Source organism: Hydra viridissima, unplaced genomic scaffold (assembly GCF_058129835.1).
Source record: "Hydra viridissima isolate aposymbiotic clone 2 unplaced genomic scaffold, HvirCarnegie_v1 scaffold_2, whole genome shotgun sequence".
Lineage (NCBI taxonomy): Eukaryota > Metazoa > Cnidaria > Hydrozoa > Anthoathecata > Hydridae > Hydra > Hydra viridissima.
The window spans coordinates 2,012,165-2,031,063 of record NW_028324301.1 but is presented as its reverse complement, the minus strand read 5'-3'; the positions used below and the strand labels follow the sequence as shown (position 1 = coordinate 2,031,063).

General features: G+C 28.8%; 3 protein-coding genes and 1 long non-coding RNA gene across 8 annotated transcripts; 3 read left to right on the top strand and 1 right to left on the bottom strand.

The window, feature by feature from the left end:
• The first annotated feature begins 490 nt into the window (after positions 1-490).
• Positions 491-18,860, top strand: LOC145185574 (transcription initiation factor IIA subunit 2-like). 2 transcript variants are annotated; one of them, XM_090077903.1, is made up of 3 exons: positions 500-606; positions 887-978; positions 18,342-18,860. In XM_090077903.1, exon 3 carries the CDS (start codon positions 18,347-18,349, stop codon positions 18,671-18,673), a length of 327 nt encoding a protein of 108 aa, XP_089934029.1. In that variant the 5' UTR covers positions 500-606; positions 887-978; positions 18,342-18,346; the 3' UTR covers positions 18,674-18,860. The 2 variants fall into 2 exon arrangements, with proteins under 2 accessions (XP_089934030.1, XP_089934029.1); XM_090077904.1 differs by lacking the exon at positions 887-978 and having other exon boundaries at positions 491-606; positions 18,342-18,851.
• Positions 2,735-7,344, top strand: LOC149891527 (uncharacterized). Its single transcript, XR_016450156.1, has 3 exons — positions 2,735-3,019; positions 4,256-4,335; positions 7,137-7,344. It is a non-coding gene; the product is annotated as an uncharacterized LOC149891527 (long non-coding RNA).
• Positions 9,899-11,100, top strand: LOC149891526 (uncharacterized). 2 transcript variants are annotated; one of them, XM_090077901.1, is made up of 5 exons: positions 9,899-10,049; positions 10,159-10,349; positions 10,474-10,618; positions 10,712-10,777; positions 10,907-11,100. In XM_090077901.1, the coding sequence occupies exons 1-5, from the start codon at positions 10,022-10,024 to the stop codon at positions 11,098-11,100; spliced, it is 624 nt and encodes a 207-aa protein (XP_089934027.1). In that variant the 5' UTR covers positions 9,899-10,021. The 2 variants fall into 2 exon arrangements, with proteins under 2 accessions (XP_089934027.1, XP_089934028.1); XM_090077902.1 differs by having other exon boundaries at positions 9,996-10,049; positions 10,163-10,349.
• Positions 11,063-17,403, bottom strand: LOC149891525 (uncharacterized). 3 transcript variants are annotated; one of them, XM_090077894.1, is made up of 16 exons: positions 16,769-17,403; positions 16,346-16,460; positions 15,327-15,547; positions 15,172-15,221; positions 14,897-14,951; positions 14,526-14,702; positions 14,261-14,406; positions 14,047-14,161; positions 13,670-13,762; positions 13,368-13,548; positions 13,148-13,237; positions 12,905-12,979; positions 12,749-12,818; positions 12,384-12,449; positions 12,067-12,254; positions 11,063-11,885 (listed from the first exon to the last, which is right to left on the bottom strand). In XM_090077894.1, exons 1-16 carry the CDS (start codon positions 16,793-16,795, stop codon positions 11,242-11,244), a joined length of 2,313 nt encoding a protein of 770 aa, XP_089934020.1. In that variant the 5' UTR covers positions 16,796-17,403; the 3' UTR covers positions 11,063-11,241. The 3 variants fall into 3 exon arrangements, 2 of the variants coding, with proteins under 2 accessions (XP_089934020.1, XP_089934021.1); XM_090077895.1 differs by lacking the exon at positions 16,769-17,403 and having other exon boundaries at positions 15,327-15,506; XR_016449656.1 differs by lacking the exon at positions 11,063-11,885 and having other exon boundaries at positions 12,124-12,254; positions 12,749-12,820; positions 12,906-12,979; positions 16,769-17,397.
• Positions 18,861-18,899: the final 39 nt, after the last annotated feature.

Sequence of the window (18,899 nt, the reverse complement as noted above, 5' to 3'; positions counted from 1 at the left end):
AATGATTCCCGTGTCTTTTTTAAAACTGTACCTCGATTCCGAAATGCAACAAAAAGTTCTTTAGCAACGGAAGCTGAATCTCTTTTTCCTTCTTTTCTTAGTTTCATTTCCGTGGCCATACTTAGCTCTTGGCTACTTGACTCCAGCAGAGGTTGCAACTTGTACTTTTGAACTTTAGGACCACCAGCGCTAAAAGAGTTTGTTATGCCATCCTGCTGGGAAGTACGTGGTACATTTTGAAATATAGGGTCAGTAAATTCAATACTTTTATTTATTCAAGAAGAACAGGTGACAAGCGCTGCCGATGTCTCCCTATTTTTGTGCATTACCTCTCAGGTGTTTGATAAAAACTTCCAACTTTATTTTTATACGCTTTAAAGCAGCTTCAGACTTTCCAAAATCTCCGTTTTATTGAAGAACATATTTCATCCATTGACGGGGTATGTTCTCGAATGAAAATTCGTCAAACTTCGAAATTTGTGGGCTCGTACCCATATCTCAAAAAGAGCCATCCGGGAAATGGAAGGAGCCATTCTTTAAAATAGAATAAGTGTAGTTAGTTCGCAAGTATTCGCAGAATACCTTTTCTCGTTTAATAACTCAAAGGTATGAGGTTTAATTTTCATACAATCATGCAATAGTATTCGGTAAAACTACATGTTAAAAGTTACTCAGAAATTGTAAAATAACTTTATGATTTGACAAAAAGTTACTCACTTTATAAAAGAATTCTGTAAGTCATCAAAAGATATTCATTAAAAGCTGAAAACATTAATGATAAGAGACGATTATAACAATCCTTATTTCGAAATAAAATAATTTAAAATGAAGTTTCAGAGACCAAACGTTTACAACAACTAAAAGTGTTGTATTATTGTTGTCATAGCTGTTCTACGACTTCAAAAATTCGTGCATACTCAGAAGAATTAACTAGCAGCTGCATCGAATTACAAAAAAAATCTGGTTTGCTTTTAAATGCTATGGACTTTCTGCTAAACAAATAAACACTTTGAAATAAGTTGAAAAAATGATTTCTTTCCTTCTAGATTGTTAAAATGACACACTGTGCGCCCCTAGCGACTTTATGTTTATAAGTAATGAAGAGGGTTTTCTAAAATTTTCAAAAAATTGTGAATGCTTCCAAAAGTAATATTTGAACTTTTAGTTAAAAAGCGACAGATAACTTGTGTTATTGCGAAAGGTTATTAAGTAACTTGTCTTCTTGATCCCAGATCATTTTGAAAATAGCATACATTTCTACTAATGCCCACGACAACATTTCCACTTAGCCCACAATACAATACAAATTCTGTCCGTAAATATTGATTCTGTATAAAATGAAACGGCCAAACCCACAATTATGTATGAAAAGATGTTGTAAAATCAGTTTTCAAATAACTGCCTTAATGATATTTTTGACATTAGTAAATAAATTTAAACAAATCTTAGTCCAAGCTCAAGAAATAACTGCACATGAAATTTGGTACATTAGCAATCAACTTTAGAACAAATCTACCAAAATCATCGAAGAAAAACCTCAAACTTTTACTTACAACCTAAATTAAAAGGCGTTAAGTTACATTAGAAAAGTGTGCAGCATGAAATCAGAAAAATTTAAGTTTAATTTATACAGAATGATTAATTACGAAAGGATTTTCTATTGTATTGTGAGCCAAAGTGGAAAAGTTGTTGAGGGCTTAAGTGGAAATCTATGCTATTTTCGAAATTTCATGCATGAAAAACACCAAAACGGTGTAAATCAACACCGTTTCAGTGTTTTTCATGCTGCTTTCGACTGTAATTTAACACCTTATTTAACACTTTAATTAAGGCTGTGATAATCAGGTGCTGACGTAATTAAATACTTTAAATATCCGAAAGGAGAAACTTTGATTATCCTTTTTTTTTTTTTTTTTTTTTTAAGTCTCTCTAAATATCTGAAAGGACCAATTTTATTGACATCAGTAATTTTGCACCGAGTAATAACTCAGTGCAACATTCTAAAGTTTGTTAAAACTGTTGAGATCGAACTCTTTTGAATACAACGTAGACCTTAACAGAACACGTGATTTCGTACAATCAGCGCCTCTGATCTCTTTGCCAGAAATTGTTTAATTTTAAACTTTTTATCTTCAAAAAAATCTTCAGGATTTTATTTAATTACCTAAATAATTCAATGACTCCAGATAACAATTTTAAAATGTTTTTACATGCTTCTTTTTTTTTTTTTGCACGAGTTGGAAAAACCTAGGCTTCTCATTAAGCTTATGGATTCCATGCCGAAATTTTGTGAGGTTCTCAGCGGAAAGTCTATACAACTCAATACTTATCTTTTAATGTATTTAAGAATTCATCATTTGATGATAAAACGGCGGAAAAAAAGTGATGAAATTTTAAAATTTATTTAGATTGTATGCAAAATTTGGGTTTTTAAGTTTTCATAGTGAATTATAATTTGATAATACTATTTTTTAATATATGTTTAAATACGAAATATATTGATAATGATATAAATCGATTGTATATTTACTTTTTAATAAAGTCTGTCTCGTTTAAAAATGCTTCAAATTGCATTTCTATAACTGCAAGAAGTATCTAAATAACAAACTATTTATCAATAAGTGCTAAGCTATTGGACAGTTAATTAAGCCAATCAGAAATGTTTGGATATTTTTTTTAAAGCCTTTTATATTCACCAGTTCCGCATCTTCTAAATGGGTTGAATCTATTATTCTAAATTTTAGAATGTGGGTTGTATCCACGCCAGATGATGCTTTTTCTCATCCGATGATTTAGATTAATGGGTTTTTACACTAATTCTAAATTTACCGAAATGAGCGCGGGGTCTGAACTAAATTTCACTAAAAAAATTAATTTTTTCAACAATTAATAGGAAAACAGTTAATCGAATACGTTTTTGAACTTTGTATTCAGATCAATTTATGTAATGTATTCTTATTGAAACTAATATTTCCCAATCATTATGTTATAAAATTCTCTTTAACTGTTGCAGTTCCAAGTAAGTATACTGCTTAGCTACACTCTTTGCTCTATATACTAAAAATGCTTTTTATTTTTTGTTTTGTTTACAATACTATGATGATTTAAGAACAGTTTTACATTTAGTTTTTAAATTATGAAAGTAAAATTTTTCTTCAATGGTAATTGTATTTTTTATAATTTGGTGAGATTCTATTTATGATGCCTTGATCTTGTTTTTGTTAATGTTCACTTTTAACTTGCCTTATTATCTAGTAGTCTTAAAGTTGAGGTTTGGGTTAGGTTTGAAGATAAGGTAGGATTAAATCAGCAGGATAGTGTAAAAGTTAGGCTGACTGACACATTTAGAGAAGTAAAAGGCTGAAGCTTTTCACAAGTTTCCATGTATTTTTCACAAACCTCCTAGCACTTTCTCTGTGATCTCCAACATAAAAAAGGTATGACTGCTCATTGACAAACTCTCCAGTGCTGACAGAACAATATTAATCTGAGTATTAAGCTTCTTATTCTTCAGATCTTTAGTTTCTAGAGCATCATATGACTTCTTTAGCATCTTGGTCTTGACTCTGTTTCCATTTCCATGTCCTTAAGAGCAAAAATTACTAGCTGAGGAATTCTTTTTTTTTAGGGAAACAAACTCTTTCAATTCATATACTATCTCTAGCTGAAAAGTAATCAGTTGGAATCCTCAGGCAGTGACAACCAGACCTTCTACTTCTGCTGGACTTAAGCTGGAGGCAAGTTCTGTCTGGTTGTCACTGCCTGATAACTCTAGTTCTACCCATATGGTCACCCTCTTGTTTCTTCCTCTTTTTTTTCTGCGTTGTTGCTTGTGCCATTTTCTTTAGCTTCTCCCTTCCAAAAGCAAACATTTTCTCAAAATCTTTGGTTACTTTTTGTCTCTCCTTAGGCATTATTTCAGGAATTTTACATTTTCCCTCTTGGCCTCATTATCCCTGTCTGTTTCACTTTTGATAAAGTCAAAGATATTTATCTTGTGAATGGAAAACAGGACACAGCTCTCCATCAAAAAATGTTTCATCTTCTTGTAGCAGCTAAGGTAGATCCAGAGTTTTAAGCATTTTTAGGGTGTAGTAATTATTGACCATCTTGATGCTCTGTTCAGTGACAATTAACGTGCTGTCAAATACAGCCTGTAATAAATTTTATGTATTTATGTATACACTTAAATATACTTATTTAACAAATAATAAAATTAGATTTTTAATCTTATGTACCTGATGTTTTTGTTCAGATTGAGCCAGTAATATCTCTTAAGTAATTCACTATCAGTGGGAAGCATGTTGGGAACAAAGCTCTTCAAAGGGAACCATAGTAAGTAGAACTGTCTCATCTTCTCTGTGGCTTTTATTGAATCCCCTATATCTGTTTCTTGTGGGTTAATCTGATATTTAATCTTTGGAGAGAATTTCTTAAAATAGAACTTTATTATTTAAAAAATCTTTAAGTTAAATCTTTAGTTAAGTACCTTATAAATTGTGTGAAGCTGAACACATTTCCTTTCAAAATTTTAAATTGTGATTTGTTTTGTTTGGTTGTTTTTTGTTTTTTTTAATTATTTAAACTTATTTGTAACAAAAATAAAATGAACTACCGCATTTACTTTATTCTATATGGTTAGTTGTTGATAGAAATAGAAGCTTGACAACAGAAGAACCAGTTATAATTATTTTATGTAATGATTTATTTATATAATTATAAATTTATTTATTACAGGGTGTAGTTAATAGATTTATAATTATGTAATACATAGTTATAAATTTATCAATCACACCTGATTTTTACTAGACGTTTCTGCAAAAAAAACTTTTTAATGAGAATTGTACATGGTGTTTCATAAATTTTGTACATGCTTTTGGTTTTAAAATGCTCCTAATTACCAAATATATTTATTTAAAATCTATACATATATAAAGTTTAATTATTAATTTAAATATATAAAAAAAACCATGGCTTCATGACTTTCGAAATTTCAACTTGCTAAGCAATATTACTTGTTCAGATGCGAGACACTTCATGATGAATGGTATTACAAACCATCATTTGTTCTTATCAGGCCTACTCTAATCAGCACAAACTGATACTCTGTCCAATTCAAAGAATGGAGTTAAAGTGTGTTGTGGAATAATATTCAAGTGGTCTAATTGGTCCATACTTTGTTGACATTTCAGTCACAGTTGGTATATATCTACAAATGCTTGAAGAGTTTTTATGGCCTCAAGTTAAACAACATGGTATGTACTTTCAACAAGATGGGGCATCTGCCCCTTATTCCTGTCAAGTAAGAAGCTGGCTTGATCAAAAGGTAGACAAGGTTCTTTCTCCTCCAGACTTCTTCCTTTGGGGCTACTTGAAGAATATTGTATATAAGGACAGACCCAATAAAATTGGTGATATTTGTGAGTGGATTGAACAAACGTGTGCAGAGATAAACATAGACATGTGCAGAAGAGCCTGCAAAAAAAGTAGTAGTTCATTTGAACCGCTGCCAACATCTAGATAGTAAGCAAGTACCAGATATATTAAATTTATTAAATAAATTTTACCACTGTTGTATTATAATTATGAGATGAAGTTCACTTAAAGTATATTTATCGGTTAATTTTGTATTTTACTCTGTTATTAAATTTGATTTTTATCAGGACCTTCTCTAATGCTGTATGAATGTTGCATGTTAGTGTAACATCTTGTTAGAAGGATTTTCTGATAGATTGATGTATTAATTAAGTAATAGTTGTATTTTTTTGTCTGTATTCTTTTCTTAAGTGTTTAAGGAAGAATTTAATTTTCATTATGCTACCCAAAATTTATTGACTTCAGCTAAATAATTTGGGATGAAATTGACTTCATATCTTCTGTAGGGGAGAGGAGGGAGCATTGGCACGTTATAACAAGAAATTAAAAAACAAAAAGAATATCAGAAAAAATTGGAGGTTAATAACTTTCGCTATTTTTTAAATGCATTAGCTATGTTTTAATATAATTTATGTTCAGAAATACTAATGGTTAAGTATAATACTTTTGAATTTTCTAAAGATTAAACAGATTTTAAAATGAATAAAATATTTTATAACATAGAAAGAAACATGAAGATAATTTATTTAAATAACAAGTATTTAAACAATTATATTTAAATTGCATAGTGCATAGTTTATACATTAGCAAAGCATTTGAGAATAAGAACCACATTGTAAAAAGTATATTTTACTACACTGTACCAAGTATATATGTAATCTACAAATCAGATATTAAAAATTCTGTACCAATGCTACCCGATTTCAATGTACCAATCCTCACCTTTTACAAATGAGTGCTTCAAAATGAAATATTTGTAATAAAAAATTTTTAATTTTTTATTTTTTATGAGTTTTAGGTTTAAACTTTAGTTTAAAAAAATTAAAACATTAAAAAACACCCTTAACTTAAAAGTATTGTATTCACCATACACAGTTAAACGTGAAAAAAATTCAACCTGGCGGCAAAATAAACAAAAGGTACATTTACAGGTAACAAATGCTTAAAACCTAACAATATTTTCTGTGAAAGAAATGATTATAAACAACATTTGGTATCTGCATTCAAAAGTTGAAATTGATTTAAAATGGCTGAATATTTGCAAGTCTACCAATGCTCCCTCCTCTTCCCTATTGATTTTGTTCCAAGTTTCCCTTGCAGCATCTTTAAAATCATCTTTTATTCTACATCCAATCTTTGGATACAATATCTATTATATATCTTGAATTGGAAATAGGTTATGATAACACTTATATGTAGTTACTTTCATATTAGAGCTTAAATTTTTTTGGATGTATGTTTTCCGTCTTTATGTTGATGGAAGATGATTATGTTACTGATATTGTTAACCTAATTTCCTCTTCCAAGGTGCCATTTCACCAACGTAAACTCTTCAGTTCACTCTACTATAGTTAATAAAAATAAAAAGTCTATTAGGTATTTTTGGAAAACCTGCGAATAACAATTGCGCAAGTTTCTGTACGAAAGTTGATTTAACCAGTTTATTGTTTTTTAATACAAACATTTTACAAAAGTGCAAAGGTTTTTATAAGAAAAATACCTCCTCTGACATCGTATAATTTTTCTTTTTTTATATTTAGGTGATTAACAAAATACAACTGTAGAAATCGTTGTTAAAAAAATTTGGTGCAAGAAACAACTGAAGCATCAGAAATCCTTTCTCATATATCATCTGAAATATTTTGTTTTTTTAAAGTGGCTCAACAGTTTTCACCAAAACTTGTATTGTTTTTTGTTTCTCAAATATTTTATAACGTTACGATTCAAAGATATATTATGCTTGCTGTATTTTTTTGTTTTCTTTATATCTTTATTAAAATTACCTTACGGGTTTTTTTTAGGCATCAAAAACCCAGCCAAAAAATATAAATAAAAAAAATGAATCTTATTTCAAAAGCATTCCTTATTCTGAATCCGTATAAATCCGTATAAATAATATCGGTTCAGATTCCAATTCGAAAAAATTGCAATCCGATCCGAAACTATCGAATCGGATTGCAATCCGAAAAAATTTTAACTAATTATTTTCCGATTCATTATTTTCGGATCAAATCAATTCTTAAGTTATTTGAACCGTTTAGCATAGATAATTCGGTGCACAATCCGCAATCCGATAAACAGTTACGAATCGGCGGTCTCTAGTTTTTTTTTCTTTTAAATTTTCTAATGAGCTAAAATTAATCAGCTGATGTATTCCAGTACTTTTATTGCTTGAGGGTAACGGGAGCCACAATAACGAACAACGCAGCGCTTCAATTAAATTAGATGGTGGTTAGGAAAAGTGCCATTAAATTAAACTTGCGGTGGTTGGGAAAAGTGCCGAGCGTTGTGTGTCGTGTTGATCCAGCTTAAGCTGCTTAGCTTAAATCTGCAGTTAGCTCAAACTTAGGTTTTTCAATTTTTTCCTTGTTTTCTGTAAAGAGGTGAAATCAGCGACCAGGTTTTTCATTAATATTTAATTAATAATTGATAATAGGATATGTGGTGACTACAATCTTTGCTTAAAATCCTATTTTTGCTGCATTTCATCGTTTAATTGGTGTATCGGTTTCGTTCTCATTCTTTTCAAGAACATTTTCCAAATCATTCCTAAAATAGATTGTTTATTTTGATATGGTTTCTATTATTTATGGTTTTCTTCCGAGAACAAAGTATAAGAAAAGAAGATAAACATGTTGTATAACTGAATCGCTAACTGCAGAAAGGTTACAAGTCCACAAATCCGGATTTTACAAGAAAGACAAAAAACTATTTTGACACTTTATTTTCAAACTTAGGTTTTTCAATTTTTTCCTAGCTATTCAACGGTAAGTGCGTAAGGTAAATACATAATTTTTTTAATGTATTTTGTTTTAAGTGTAGAACATTTTTTTAAAACATGGACACGATCCCTTTCTGCAGTTAGTAGTTCTATTACAGAAGCTATTTAAAAGAATGACTGAAAGAGAATATCAATTTAAAATGCAATTAAAATTTCACATTACTTAGAAATTAATGTACAGTTTTAATTGCACTTTAAATTGATATTCTCTTTAATCTGTATTGAAAAAATCTTTACATGAAGAAACCATCCTACAGTTCCTACAGTTAAAGCGCAAAAAAAAAGAAATTAACGTGTTTTGGTTCTTCTAAGTTTGTATTCAAGAAACATAATGAAATGCATGTTGAACTTATCTTATGGCAGCAATGTATTGAGCGAATTTGATATAGCGATGTAATTTGCGCAGCATAAAGAAAATTAGTGATTTATTATAAAAAAAATTCGAAATTTATAATGAAACAAAAAGGTGTTAATACCAACCAGTTTATACTTAATGAAGACATACAGGCTAATTGAGTGTAAACGAATTATTTTGTTCGTAACTATTAGTATTGATAGTTGATTGCTTTTAAAGATGGTTTATTTCCTTTCCTTTTTCTATTCCTTTAAACTTTATACACGTTTTTTTTTTTTTTTTTATAAGAAACTAAGCAAATGAACTAGCATTAAAAAGTTTCTTACTTTAAGGATACTTTTTTACAACTCTGGTACTAAAAGTTAGGGTTAGAATTTCTTAAGTATCAAAAGACAGAAAAAGTACATAAAATGCAGTTTGAAAACATGTTAACAACTAAGATAAAATGTTTTACAGTCTAAAATTATTTGAATTCTATTAATATCATTCAATGTAATATAATCCTCAGGTCCCTGAACAGAACACAAACTAGGAAATAATCCTCGTACTCTTAATGAAATAAGTTTCTTGTCGAAAAGTAACTTAGTACTAATTTGACCAAATAAACTTTATAAAAATCTTGTGACCAAATCTAATACAAAGTTATTGCTTTTTAAAGGTACGTGAGAGGGCTAGGTTGAACTCGGATAAGTGATTTAACCGTTATAACCTTCATTCGTAATCTTTCATGGCATCGGCAACTGACAATTAATTAGCAATTAAAAAAAAAAAAAAGTTAAGATGAATTTAGTAACGTTGGTTAAGTAACGTAGAAATAATTTAAGGTAAAACCCATCAAACAATTAATACCTATTGTAAAAATTTGCAGAAATTGTAAATGACCTAAGGCATGGCTAACAAGAGGCCAGAAAAATATGCAAAAATGGATGATGAGGTAAAGGTTATTTTAACTCAACATTATGAATCAGGTATGACATCTACCTTAATGGAAGACAAAGTCAAAGCAGCAGCTGCTGAAACAATCCTTCCAATAGAAAAAGTAAAGGTAAATAATGTTTTTTCCAGTTGAAAACATTTAACAAAACATTTAACAAAAAACATTTAACAATAAACTAAAGTTTTTCACACCATATTATATCTCGCATCATGTAATGTATTTTTAATAGAAATGGATTGGTAATTAAAATGCCAAAGTAGGGAAAAAGAGGAAACAGCCTGAGAATGTTTCCTGCGAAGAAGAATATAGTTACAAAAAAAAGGCTGGAGACAGACGGCTTACTGCACAGAATATGTTTTACAGCCAATTGTCTAGAGAAGGTAATATTTTAATTTATTGTGTATAGTTTGTGATGGCTTACTGTTTCTAAATTACTTTTCACTATAACTACCGACTTAATCTACAATTTCACAAATATTGTTTACTAAGGTAGGTTAAACGGTCTTGGCAATTCTATGAGAAACACATTGGTTTCCAATGAATGGAAAAAGTTGAGCCCATCAAAGAAAGAAAGATGCGAAGAAGAAGCGAAACGAATTAACGAAGTCGACGTCAGAAGTATGTCAGAAAGTGAAAAAAAACATCTGTTAAAGAAGCACAAAAAGAGACTTCTAAATGAAGTTAGTTTTATCTTCAATTGGTTTTTCTTATTTTTGAAAAATTTAAAGTTTTTGTAGTTAAAGTTTATAATCATTAATAGATTTTAAAGCTATTGTTTACATTAGAATTTTCTTTTTTATTTAGATAACTGTTCTTGAACAACTTGGCGTTGAAAGTGCTAACATATTAGTTGATGAGAACAATGAGATTTCTTATTATGGGTCTAAACGAGGGATAGAATGCCTAAACAGCAACATCAAAATTGATATTGAGATTAGGAAGTTCTTTGGTAAGTTTTATAAAAATTAACGAAGTCATTTTATTCTAATATCGCAAATTTCATCAGCCTTCTTATTAGTTTTTTTCTTTTATATCATGTTAGAGATTAAAGAAAAGGAGCCATCCTATTCTTATCAAGATTTGCAGGATCTGTTCAACAAATCGTATGGTATAGTAAAATTGTTTATTTTTAAGATATTATACATCGACTTTGTGGTATATAATTCATCAAATTTGATTTAGAAGTAAATTTTTGTGAACGTGCCACAATTCTAACTAAACTTTACCTTGCTTTCAGCTAAAGCAATCAATTGCAAAACTGCAAAGGTTCCTTATTTAAAAGGGAACTTTATTATTCAAGGGATCCCAGAGGATATTGAGTGGAGAAAAAAAGATGGCAGCATTAAAAAGCCGTGCGATTACGGAAAGAAACAAATAAATAAAATCATGAAGATAAAAGAACAAATAACTTTTGTTATTAATGAAAAATGACATATTATTTATTGTTAAAGGAAGTTTTACATGGACTTAATGAGGCTCAAAAGAAATTTTACATTTTAAAAGCATTACTAGAGTATTATAAGTTATACACAAATATTTACATATTGAACAATAAAAAACAATAATTACTCTCTAATAATTAGTACAAAAGTTATAATCTGATTCAGAGTCAGAAGATTCTGAGTTAGAAAGTTCCAGCGACTCTTCACTATCAGATTGGTTAGACTCGCTAGGTAAAATAACGTTAGTATTGATGCTGCCAAGATATTCACACTGTGGAGCACTAAGAGCAATGGGGAGCTTGATACCAAATTTCTCATACACATTTTTATCAGTGTCAATTTCATGTTCCACTTGCATTAATTTGTTTTTTAATAATGCCGATAAACCCTTAGAATAATTGTCAATGTTAAATGATAGTACTTCACACTTTTGCGTAAGTACAGAAAGTAATTCTAATTTTGAATCCAAAAGACTTTGACACTCAGTTTGAAGCAAAGACCGTTCTTCTTCACATCGCAATAAAAGTTCTTTTAATTCAATAATACGACTTTTTATATCAAAAGAGATTTGTTGTGATAGCGTTCTAGTTGCGAATTTATAAAATATTTTGGAGTTTGGATCCTTTACACTTTCAAAAGTTAATGGTTCCAGAGCAAGGTCAACATGCTCTTTAATAAGAGACAACTGTGCATTATACTTTGATAACTCTATCTTCATTTTTTTTGTTTGCTGGTTAACACGCTGTGCCAGTCGAATAGCTTGCTTCTGTCCAACTACATGACAAAGCAAATAAAAATGCATAAAAAATGATTTACTAAGTGAAAAGTTAGTTTTTCGTATAATTAGTTTTAGGTAAAACCAATCGTAGATCATTTTTACAACTTCATTAAGTTATCTAAACCTCTAATGTGTTTTAAAACTAAACTTTGTAAATAATTACTAAAAAAATATTACCAGAGTATCTGTCTTTTAACATCAACTTGAGGTGGCGTTCCATTGACAATGAATGCAGCTTCATGAGAATAGAATCTCTTCTTTCTTCTTCAACAACTTTAACTCCTAATATAAAAGTGGGATTTGAGTTTTTCCATCTTTCCTTGACATTATTTTTTCTTTCAATTTTTGAAAGTCTCTCATCCAACCTAAAAATACCAATAACTTGATTATTCACTCTGCAGAAACTGAAATAAAACAAAACTAAGTTTTAGTAAAAAAGACCAAAAAAAAGTCCTTAATCATCACATTATCTTAAACCTTAAGTAACCTTATACCTGCATGCTTTAGTAATCAGATCTCTATGATTTTTTCCATTTAACTGTGATGATGCAATTGAGTTTCTACAAAAAAAAGGGAATTTTGGGAAATTATAATTTTTTGGGAGATTATTGTTAAATTAGGGAGGATTATTCTTTACATGTATTTAAAGAAAAAAAAAACACATTACACTGTACACTTCAAAAAAATTTTATAAAATGTTATTAAATTTATTTAAAAGTATCTTCATTGAAATTAAAAGAAATGAAGCATAATCATGTTTTTTAACCATTTAAATCACAAATATTGTCATGAAAAATACAACTTTAAAAATATTTTTAAACAGTTTTACATTAAAACTCAACAAATGACTAACTACCACCTCAACTGAAAGTGATCCCATAACAGACGAGCATAGTCAACTTCCCAGGAAGACGTTGTGTAACATGATACTAAAGATATATCTTATATTATACACGTATATATTAAAAAATTATTTGACTTCATAAAAAAAAACTTTAATAAAAATTTAAGGTACCTTTTTTTGCCTCTAAAAGTTCAATCTGCTCTCTTTTCCATTCCTCTACAAGTGAATCAGTAACAATAATTTCGGCTGTCAAGAGAAAAAATGTTATGTATAAATTTATGATTCAGCCAACCACTCTTTTTGCATCCAACCTAACTCATTTCTATGATAATTAGATAGGTGTTGATTTCTATAGTACATATAAAAATTAATTTAATTGTTCAAATCAACAAAATAATTTAAAATAAAACTTACATGGTAGTTTCCCAGTCAGTTCTTGCAGTTCTGCTAAAGATTTTTCTTTTAAAATTTTTGTCTTTTTTAAGTTACATTCCAAATACCTGCCTGAAAGAAAAAGCTATTATGAAAAAAAAAAACATTTACTGATCATTAATAGAGATTTTTTTTATACAAAGCCAATCTTAAAAAAAAAAAAAAAAAAAAAAAAAAAAAAAAAAAAAAGCATAAACAATACCTTGATTTCGACTCACTCTTTGTGCATAATGTAATAAAGCTTCTGTTAGTAAATCAGTTCTTCTGCTGGCAGTCATTTCTTTTGTCATGTAACAAAACTTTCTTAAATATGACCACATTCTCTCTATACCTTCTCCATCTGTTAAACCAAATCCCTTAACACGCCGAGGAGAATAGGTCATCTGAACATTGAAGGAAAACCTTCATTACTCTGTTATTAGTATTTCAACAACAAAATTTTATATTTTTTTTCATGGTTTAAAAAAGACCAATAAATGCTATTATAATTGAAATTATAACTACCTGACATTTAGAGATATGAACATATGCATGAAAAATGGGTATACCAAATTGAACTTTGTCTAAACAACTGCCAAGGTTGTAACAGTTATTATTCTAAAATTTGAAAAGACTAACCTATATAACATTTATATTAATACATTACACCATTAAATATATTTGGGAATTCTCTTGGTACATCCAGTAAATGATATTATAAAATACAAAAAAAGGAGTTTTCTTTTATACTAATTAAATATTTCATTTTACCTTATACATCATCTGTAGTAGTTTCTTCAACAAAAGAATACTTGTAACTTAGGTTTTAATTTTATCACAAAGCAAAACAATATTTGCTTATTTATAAAAAATACAAAAAGAAGCTTAACCAAATATATTACCTCAAGGTGGTTATGAAGAATGCAAGCTATATCATACATGCATTTGATTTCAATATTAGTTGAGCCAACATATGGTTCAATCATCCGCTTTAACTCATAAACAGCATATGATATCCTAAAATTAAAAAAAAAAAAAAAAAAAAACAATAGACAAATTCAAGTTTAAAAAATAAAGTTCAATTTTATGAATAACTAAAATAAAAAATGAGCTTGCCTTTCACCATGCTTCAAATTAACAAATCCTTTTGGAAAACCATGTCGACAAATTCTACCAAAAACACCTTTTTCATCATACTTTTCGTTTCTTCCTTTTGATCGTATGTTTTCAATTATTTCTCCAGCTCTGTATTGACTACAATTCTACAAAATGAAAGAAAAAGAGAAAAAAAGTAAAATATAACATGCAAGTATATAGTAATAAAATAATATTTATTGCTTTATAGTTTGATACATTTTTAAGATATTTTACTAAAATATACATTGTCAGACTTCTTAATCTCTTTTGAATGTGCCTCAATAAAGTTATCTACATCATCCTGATCAGCAAATAACAGTGATTTATATTTAGGATTATTAAAACTGGAGCCAGCAGTTTTCTTCCGCACAAATCCAAAGCATGCATCCATACATTCAATGAGTACTCCATTAGAATTAGGCTAAAATAGGTAGATTTATTAATATTTAGGATGTTTGTAACTTTAAAAACAAAAATTATTTAAATACCTATATTTGTGATTAACAAGTAATGTGTTAACACATTTTCTATGAACATATTATAAATAGGGTATAAAACCTCCAAAAAAATATGACTTAAATACTAATTTTAATAAAATAATTATGTTGCAATTACCTTTGGACAAAGTGTGCATTTTTCAACTTGAATCTCTATTGAATGCCTGAAAAACCTATGTAAAAACATCAGTAGAATATAAAATGACATTCCAAATAATTTAAGTTATATTTTAGGCTTTCAATTTTATATCCAAAAAATAACTTAAAAATTGTATTAATATATATTAACTACCATTCTTGTGAAGCATTCTTTATTTATACAAAATACTGCTGAAATTTATTTGACAGATTCATGAGCTGAGAAAAAAGAATTTCACACAGTAAACCACTAACCTGTATTCTTCAAAGGATGAGTTGTTCAAGATTTTATAGATACTTTTTATCTACATGTATAAAAATGTTTTTAGTACTATACTGATTTTGTAAAATATGAAATTACATTTATATAAATTTAATTCAAATGAATAATAAAATCTTTTAATGCTTACATATGTTGGTAACAAAGATCCATTCCACAAGGAGATAGTTGCGCAAAGTTTATCTAGGGAACAATGACACTCCAACAAAAGATCAGAGAGCATGTTAAGCAGTCTCATATCAAAAGCTGTGACTGGCTTATTTGCTGAACCGGGCCAAAATCCAACAGAAACAAGTGTCTCTGCCTCACTCTGACATGAACAAAAAACCACTTTCTTTAAATGCTGACGCCCTAAAAGTATATATATATATATATATATATACACACACACACACACACACACACACACACACACACACACACACACACACACACACACACACACACACACACACACACACACATTATGTTATTTTTTATTTTCTGGAGGCAATTTTTTTTTTACTAATTTAAGTAAGTAGCTCATCACCCTAAATTAATTTTCCAATCAGGAAATGTTTAGGAAGGCCTCAACCCCTCTGAATGTAATGGATTCTTGTCAAGTGGTGCTTTCAGTAGTGCAGTTTTAAATACAGTATTTAGTAAAACTACCATTTTTGTTTTTTTAATTCACCATGTTTTAGTAATTCCTGTAATATATCTTTCTTTCTTTCTACAAGTGAATAATTTCTAAGATGTGATCTCAAATAGCTGCAAGACAAGATTTGGGCAAGAAATCTTGTCTTGCACTCATTGTAGTGCTAATACATGTAAGCATTGGATGAATTTTCCGAATACTTCTAATGCTCCTTTCAAAAATCTGAATTTAATATGATTGCTGCAAAATTACTAGTCCACTTCAAAAGCTGTGTCTAGATCCAGATTAAATACAATTGGTTGTCACATATGGTACTTGAGTCAGGAATTAAAGCCATTGCTGTTTATATAAAACTTGAAGCCCTCTGAACCAGTACTCAAACTTCACTGTTCATTTTCAATTTTTTTTTTTGTATTATTTGCATATTAAAAGGAATAAAAAAAACTGAAGTGCACGTGAATATTTTCAACTATACAATATATATTAATATGTAAATATAACAATCAGTATACCTTGCAAATCAATAAAAACTATTGACTTTACGTTTTGAAGAAAGGAGTTACAATGCTCATGACCATTTGGAATAATAAGTTGATTATTTGGAAACATTGGAACAAACTTTCCATCCTGTTTCAAATTTTAAAAAACTGACTTTATAATATGTATAATGATTTATTTATAATTCATTCATTATGCTTTTATAACTCTATAGCTATGTGTGTGTGTGTGTGCGTGTGTGTGTGTGTGTGTGTGTGTGTGTGTGTGTGTGTGTGTGTGTGTGTGTGTGTGTGTGTGTGTGTGTGTGTGTGGGTCGGAGTGTGTGTGTATATATGTGTGTAATATATATATATGTGTATATATATATATATATATATATATATATATATATATATATATATATATATATATATATATATATATATGCACCCATTTACCTTCCATAACTGCAGTACATGAAACATATTACAACTGCTATGATGCGATGTTGCACATTCTAAACAGAAGTACTGTTGCCATCCACAATCTTCACAACGACTAACTGCTTTTCTTGGAGGAACTTGATTATTTTTTATGCATATTGTGCATAAAGCATCGCTTGCTAAAAACTGATTCTCAATAAATACTAACTTTAGTTTCTCTCTCACTTTCTCCCAATCATCATCCTCTTTAAGTTTTCGTTTTAAATAGCTTGTTATTGAAGGCTGAGAACATATTTCTGAGGAACCACTTTTCTCGGCTTGCAAGTCTGTCTCATTATCACTTAAGTTATTGTTTATCGATACAGCATTTGAGTTTGAACTATTTTCTTGAGTAGAAACTAAAGCTGGGCTTAACAAACTAAAAAAAATTTTTTTGTTTTTGATATTCCTGGTCCTCTTATTTTGATTGTTTTTTTAAAGCTGTGAAATCGTTTATTAGGTGCCATTTTGTTTTTCGCAAATGCATTCCTAAAATTTGAATTTTTAGAGAAATCAGCGCGAGTTTAGAATTAGTGTAAAAACCCATTAATCTAAATCATCGGATGAGAAAAAGCATCATCTAGCGTGGATACAACCCATATTCTAAAATTTAGAATAATAGATTCAACCCATTTAGAAGATGCGGAACGGGTGTTATATTAGAGAAGATTTTGATATTATATATGCGCATAATGATTAAAATCGTGGACGGTAAATATGTGACATCATGCTGCTTATCTAAAAACCAAGTTACTAAGGAAACTATAATATAAAATATATGTAAAATAAAATATATTTTACATACTATTTTATACCTTAAACTTTAAATTGAAATTTTGTAAAGCCTTGAATAAAAAATTTTCTTAACTTAACAATCGATCTTTATTGCTTCTATTTATGTTTTCTATAGTTGTTTTTGTCATTGGTTAGTGCACCATTATCCCAGTTTGAAGCAATGCAACATTTTAATGTGAATTTGTTAATAGTAATGGAATTAGCACTCGCACCATATTTTGATATAACAGTTTAACTTTAATTAGTAGATTTTGTAAATCCATCTCTTAATATATGTTTTAAAATCACACATCATATTGTTTAAATCCATATATAATATTTGTATATAATATTTATATGGCGTACTTACTTATTTACTTACTTACTTACACAGATAAAAAATTTCTTTGTAGATAATTATGGCAGGGGCTTTATATTAAGATTTAATACGATTTGGTACCAGCATTTGGTCCTCTTTGTTTTTTTTAATGGTGTTGTTTTTCATTAGTGATTGTGCTAAGTTAATACTTGATCATTTTAGGAAAATTGAATATTAGACAATTTTATGATTGGCTGTTAGTTGAAAAACCAATTACCAATCAAAATCTAATTATTTTTAATTAACCCAGTTACTAAACTTTAAAAATCTGGAAATGTTTATTTAACTAAATAATTTAAATTCAATTCTATAAGTTTGATTATAATAAATGCTCAATCATGTTTAAGCAGTTATGGCAGGCTAAAAGTAAGATTTAATTATGATTTTTCATTTCAGAAACTATGAGTTACCAACTATATCGCAATACAACACTGGGAAACAGTTTACAAGAAAGTTTAGATGAGTTGATTCAATCGCAACAAATAACACCTCAACTAGCTCTACAAGTTCTTTTACAATTTGATAAAGCTATCAACAATGCACTAGCAACAAAAGTTAAGAATAGAATTAACTTTAAAGGTCGCTTAAACACATATCGGTTCTGTGATAATGTTTGGACATTTGTCTTAAATAATGTAACATTTCGAGAAGTAGGAGATGCAATTAAGGTTGACAAAGTAAAGATTGTTGCATGTGATGGTAAAGAATCAAGAACAAGTGAAGATTAATTAGTGAAAAAAAATTAATTCTTAAGAACAGCATTTAGCATGTAATTAGAAACATCAAAACTTTAGATACATTCTGACTTTTTGCTTAAGTCATTTGAAACTCATTTGATGTTTCTATCTTAGTTATATTATTTATAGAAAAAATATTACATATTTAAATGATGTACTTATTTTTTGATTAATGTATTTTTCTTTTAAAAAAAAAGTTATTTTATTAATGTAAAAA

Bases quoted from the DNA above. Each gene is read 5' to 3' on its own strand.
- LOC149891526 (XM_090077901.1), top strand. From the start codon at position 10,022: ATGTTTTACAGCCAATTGTCTAGAGAAG. The intron at 10,050-10,158 runs GTAATATTTTAA...TTGTTTACTAAG, and splicing joins CAGCCAATTGTCTAGAGAAG to GTAGGTTAAACGGTCTTGGC. The intron at 10,778-10,906 runs GTATAGTAAAAT...CCTTGCTTTCAG, and splicing joins TCTGTTCAACAAATCGTATG to CTAAAGCAATCAATTGCAAA.
- LOC149891525 (XM_090077894.1), bottom strand. From the start codon at position 16,795: ATGTTTCATGTACTGCAGTTATGGAAG. The intron at 14,952-15,171 runs GTTAGTGGTTTA...GTTTTTACATAG, and splicing joins TCATCCTTTGAAGAATACAG to GTTTTTCAGGCATTCAATAG. The intron at 12,980-13,147 runs GTAAGTTTTATT...TTCTCTTGACAG, and splicing joins ACTGACTGGGAAACTACCAT to CCGAAATTATTGTTACTGAT.
- LOC145185574 (XM_090077903.1), top strand. From the start codon at position 18,347: ATGAGTTACCAACTATATCGCAATACAACACTGGGAAACAGTTTACAA.